The sequence below is a fragment of the Aquarana catesbeiana genome, linkage group LG02, assembly GCF_042186555.1.
Source record: "Aquarana catesbeiana isolate 2022-GZ linkage group LG02, ASM4218655v1, whole genome shotgun sequence".
Taxonomy (NCBI): domain Eukaryota; kingdom Metazoa; phylum Chordata; class Amphibia; order Anura; family Ranidae; genus Aquarana; species Aquarana catesbeiana.
This window is the reverse complement of record NC_133325.1, coordinates 163,466,273-163,472,272: the sequence shown is the minus strand read 5'-3', so window position 1 is coordinate 163,472,272 and position 6,000 is coordinate 163,466,273. Positions and strand designations below refer to the sequence as shown.

Sequence of the window (6,000 nt, the reverse complement as noted above, 5' to 3'; positions counted from 1 at the left end):
ATGTCCGGCCGGGCTGCGTGCTCGGATAAGGGTCTGGTATGGATTGGGGGGACCCCCCACGCCGTCCTTTCGGCGTAGGGGGGTTCCCCTCAAGATTCATACCGGACCCAAGGGCCTGGTATGCCCCTGGGGGGGGAACCCATACCGGATTTTTATTTAAAATTTGGCGCGGAGTTCCTATTAAAGATTCATACCAAACACAGTGGCGGGGATCCAAGTCGGATCCCCGTTCATTGAAAGTCGGATCCACAAGTCGGGTTGAAGTCGCGTTGCAAAGTCGCGTTGAAGTCGTGTTGCCCCTGTGTGAATCGAGCCTTAGTCCACACATTGTTCAAGGTACCACCAGAACAGGAATACAGGGGAAATTTTGAAATGGGGACATTTGTTTCTTGACAACTTTCTAAGGATTTCCCTCACATTGAAAGAGTCTACAGGACAGGAAGTAAAGACACAAATATCAAAAAGAAATCTTTTCAACCATTCCATACTCTATCCTAAATTATAAATATGTTCATAAAATAAATGTAAATTTAATCTTCACGCGTGATCTAAGGTTTTATAAAGTGTATGGCAGTTAACAAATATGTAAACCCAACATTTCATATTCCTGATATGTGCCTACTGTTCCATGTACTTTTATGAAAATGTATCCTGTTCCTTTTTTCTATTGCTTTCTTTGTGTGAAATCCCTGGTGTTTCTACCAGTCCTTCTGCTTTCCTATTAAAAAAGCTGACCACACTAAGCAAGAGAACACACCGTGGTCAGTAAATACATTGGCAATATTTACAAATTATTATTTCAATTCTTTGGCTCCAACAAAAAGGCATAGCAAGTAAACTTTATTTATCATTGCACCTTAAAATATACCAGGCTATAAAACTAAAACAAAAAAATCCTGTATATTACACAGAGTAAGGCAGGAGAGAATGCCCTTAGTGTGTGCCTAGCTCGCAGGTAGTGCTTGTAGAGCATTGCGAGAACCTTAGAGGGCAAGAGATTTCCCGATTTTGGTCAAGCAGCAGATCAGAGCTGAGACATTGCAGTAAAGGTGAGAATTGTACATGGCGCTTTGTATATGACAAGCAGTATTGCCGCAGCTCATAAGAGGTATGTATTAAGTATAGCATCCTGTCATATATAACTTTATATTGGTGTTTAGGTTCACGCTTAGTTCAGTGCTGCCTGATAGCAGTTTGTGAAATAATAAAATTCTGCTTGTCAATAATGCCCATGGCTTCAAGATTGTATGATGTGCATGGCATTCTTAGAAAAGTCCAATTCCTTTTTTCAAGCTTAGTTGTTTCCATGCAGGTAAAGCTGAAAATTCTCCCCTGGTCATCCCAAATGCATCAACAAAGTCATGGTCAGAAAGGTAGTTCTGGAATGTAAAGACAGATAATTACAAATGAGAGAAATAAAAGTGTCACTAATTTATTTAGGTTTTGTTACTAGCCACAGACAGCATTCAGATCATCTAAACCTTTTCAGCAGCCTTCCAAACATCTCTCTATGGTGATATAAGGATAGGATTCACACACCGACAGCTTTTCTCCACAGAAAAGGCCATGACAGGAACTTACAGTGCCTTGGAAAAGTATTCATATCCCTTGAAATTTTCCACATTTATCATATTATAACCAAAAACGTAAATGTATTTTATTGGGATTTTATGAGATAGGCCAACACAAAGTGGCACATAATTGTTAAGTGGAAGGAAAATGATAAATGGTTTACATTTTTTTTACAAATATCTGAAAAGTGTGTGATGTGCATTTGTATTCAGCCCCCTTTACTCTGATATCCCTAACTAAAATCTAGTGGAACTAATTGTCTTCAGAAGTCACCTAATTTAGTAAATAGAGTCCACCTGTGTGTAATTCAATCTCAGTATAAATTCAGATGTTCTGTGAAGCCCTCAGAGGTTTGTTAAAGAACCTTAGTGAAAAAACAGCATCACGAAGGCCAAGGAACACACCAAAGCTTGGGATATATATATATTTTTTTTATCCCTGAGCTGTCTGAACATCTCACGGAGCACTGTTTAATCCATCATCCAAAAATTGAAAGAGTATGGCACAACTGCAAACCTACCAAGACATGGCCGTCCACCTAAACTGACAGGCCAGGCAAGGAAAGCATTAATCAGAGAAGTATCCAAGAGGCCCATGGTGGAGGAGCTGCAGAGATTCACAACTCAGGTGGGAGACTCTGTCTACAGGAACAACACATATAGTCCAGCGCCCCGGATATTGAAAAGTAAAATGCAACAGGCATATAAAATTAAATGTTTTAATAGACCAGTGGTAAACCAGTCATAAGAATAACCTAGGGTAACAGTAGTAACTACTAGTGAAACCAGGTTAAAAAGCACTGTTGTATAAAAAAAACATAAATGCAAAACCACACAATAACACAGTATTAAAACATAACAATCAAATTCTCACAGTTGTAGAAATAGTGAATATACATATATTGCACTTAACATCAGCATGTGCTAGAATAGGAGGACAGTCAGCTACGAACAGCAGGAGACTAACACTGGAGATCCATCCAATTGTGACCCACAGGAAACACTGGGTAAATGATAAAACACAGGCTCCAAACGGATGACAGTAGGTAAAATGAAGGGGATGAAAAAAAGTTTCACAAACAGAAGGAAGGCTCAAATCTACCTCGTTCCTTGGGGAGGTCAGCGTCATGTGGGGGGGCTCACTTGCATAGTCAGATGGTGGGATGACCGCGGTGTGGAGATGTGCGGCTCCGCCGTGCGGGAAGTGGCTTCGCTTGCTCGTACAGCTGGTAGAAAGACCACGGCATAGAGGTGTGTAACACCGCCATGCGGGGAGCAGCCTGGCCTGAGCTCCGTGTCTGGGACGGATGACGTCAGTGCCATGAAGCCGCTGGTGCGTCAGTGGAAGTAAACATGCCGCTGGTCTGCCGGAAGGTGTCTCCACAGGGCTGAAACCTCTAGAATGAGGTGTGGTGACACTGCGATGGAGTTGTAACTCAATCTGGAGAGCCAGGAAAAGGGAAATTGGTGCTGGCAACGGACTGATGGAGCTCACATCTGCCTGACCAGCCTTTGAAGTGGCCAAAAACCATATGGACAATGGATAATGGGAAAAAAATTATTGAATAAAAATAAGAAAAAATAAATAAAAATTAGTCCAGAAAGCACCAAAACCAAATAAGATGGTGAAGATGATGGGGCTGAGAAAAATAAAAACCAATGCTGGTAAAATGGCGACTTCACAGAAAAGGTGGATGCATGGGTGAAAGCTCACAGTGAAAGGCTCTAGCTGGGGCCTCAGTCCTCTGGTTGCCTTGACGACGCGTTTCGCGCATGAGCGCTTTGTCATAGTCAAGGGTACAGGCAACTCACAGGGTTTAAATAGATAAATGTGGATTAAAGGAGGGGACAGGGTGGGCAGAAGGGAGGGGGAAAAAAAAGGCAAAAATTTTTCTTCCTTCTTTTTTTTTTTTTTTTTTTTTTTTTTTCTTTTTTCCCCTTTTTCTTTTTTTTTTTTCTTTTTCTTTCTTTCTTTTCTTTTTCCTTTTTTAACCCATTGAGGGGATGGGTAGGAAAAAAACGTGGACTCCAATGTTAATCTCCTGTCGTCCACATCCCCAACTATAGATAAACATACCATATTATACATATATATATATATATATATATATATATATATATATATATATATATATATATATATATATATATATAAACATATAAAATACAAGTCCGGGGAACACATAATATGCACTTTAGCGTAAAATTATCAAAAAAATTTTTTTCAAAAATTGTCACTTCACACTTTCAAAAAATATCTAAAACTCTCTTAAAAATCTTATATACAAACCTCTTAAAATTTCTCAAGATACATTTAAGTTAAAAAAATTACCATTGTTTTAGAATCATATCTTCCTTATTATTTAAAAAAATGTGATAAACATAATAACCATAGTTAAAAATCTTCATTATTATTCTAAAGGAAATACCACCTCTCATTAGATTTATACAAAACTGCATGTTTCTAGTTCTTCATTCAACCCCTTAGGGGCAAGCGAGTCAAACATCCAAAAGACCTCACGCTTGCACAACAAAGAGAATCTTTCATTATTTGTTAGCGTACACTTGGGGATCGTTTCAATAACAAAGACCTCCCCAGAAGTCTAATGTCTCTGTCATGGAAACGTAAAAAATGCCAGGGTACACTGTGTTCATCGCACCCCTTGGAGATGAGTCTACGGTGATCACCCACTCTGGCCCGTAAAGCCTGAATGGTCCGGCCAACATAGATCAGCCCACAAGGGCAACGCAAAACATATACAACAAAATCAGTAGAACAGGTGATAAATTGTCTAATCTCATATTGCTTGGCTGTGTTGGTTGTAATAGTCTTGGTGCCGTGGGCAATAAATTGGCACGTAAGACACCCCCTCTTTTTACACTGGAATATGCCCTTTCTATCGTGAAAATAAGATCTAATATCAAGAGGAGATTTCGAAGATTTATTTATTATTTTACTAGGTGCTAGCAGATTTTTTATAGTGCGTGCTTTTCGGAACGTCACCTGTGGGACCTCAGGTAATACCGGAGCGAGACGTTGGTCCAGACAGAGAATACCAAAATGTTTTCTAACTATTTTGGTAATCGATTTATAATTCTCATTGAAAGTCGAGATAAATCTGACTGTCTGGTTCGTTCTCGATTCGTCTAGCGGATACCTGTCTCTTGAAGGGGGGTTTAGGTGAGACAGAAAGGTATCATTAACGAGATCGGATGGATACCCCTTCTCCTGGAATTTCTTTTTCATTACTGTTCCCTGTTCCACATAGTCCTCCAATCTTGTACAGTTGCGTCTGAGTCTGTAAAATTGACCCCCAGGAATGTTGCGTTTCCATAAAGGGTGATGGCAGCTTCCAAAATGGAGGTAGGAATTGCCACTAGTTGGCTTAACATGGTTTCTAGTGAGAATCCTGTGTTGATCATGGAACAGCACCAAATCCAGGAACACAAGTTCCTGAGGGTCTATAACATGGGTAAATGCCAAACCAAGAGCATTGGAATTACAATGGGCTACGAAAGAGGGAAACAACTCGGGGCCCCCGCTCCATATGATCACAATGTCGTCAATGTATCGCCCAAAAAAGACAATGTGCTGTCCTGTGACTCTGTCTACAGGACAACTATTAGTCGTGCACTCCACAAATCTGGCCTTTATGGAAGTGGCAAGAAGAAAGTAATTGTTGAAAGAAGGCCATAAGAAGTCCTATTTGCAAATTGCGAGAAGCCATATGGGGGACACAGAAAACATGTAGAAGAATGGAAGAAGGTGTTCTGGTCAGATAAGACCAAAATTGAACTTTTTGGCCTAAAAGCAAAACGCTATGTGTGGCAGAAAACTAACACTGCACATCACCCTGAACACAGCATCCCCCCTGTGAAACATGGTGGTGGCAGCATCATGTTGTGGGGATGCTTTTCTTCAGCAGGGACAGGGAAGCTGGTCAGAGTTGATGGCAAGATGGATGGAGCCAAATACAGGGCAATCTTAGAAGAAAACCTGTTATGCCGCGTACACACGACCGGTTTTTCCATCGGAATGAACTCTGAAGGTTTTTCTGACGGAGTTCCAACAGAGCTCCGCTGAAACATACTTGCCTACACACGATCACACCAAAGTCCGATCCTTTAGAACGCGATGATGTACGACGGGACTAGAAAAAGGAAGTTCAATAGCCAGTAGCCAATAGCTGCCCTTGCGTCGTTTTTTGGTACGTCGGAATTGCATACAGACGAAGGGTTTTCCCGATAGGAATTGATTCCGTCGGAAAGATTTAAACATGTTCTATTTCTAGGTCCATCAGAATTTTTGAAAGGTAAAGTCCGATGAAGCCCACACACGATCTGAATATCCGATGGAATCATTCCTTCTGACCTTTTCTGCCGGAAAGTCCGGTCGTGTGTACGCGGCATTAGAGTCTGCAAAAATACT

At 40.8% G+C, this 6,000-nt stretch overlaps 1 protein-coding gene across 2 annotated transcripts in view; it reads right to left on the bottom strand.

Moving 5' to 3' along the window:
* Positions 1–819: 819 nt before the first annotated feature.
* The window catches only part of AVIL (advillin), an 83,982-nt gene continuing 78,801 nt past the window's right edge, over positions 820–6,000 (bottom strand). For both annotated transcript variants that reach the window (XM_073613728.1, XM_073613727.1), the window contains exon 20: positions 820–1,379. In XM_073613728.1, coding sequence (XP_073469829.1) covers positions 1,266–1,379 — 114 coding nt within the window. In that variant the 3' untranslated portion in view covers positions 820–1,265. The remainder of the gene's footprint in view (positions 1,380–6,000) is intronic.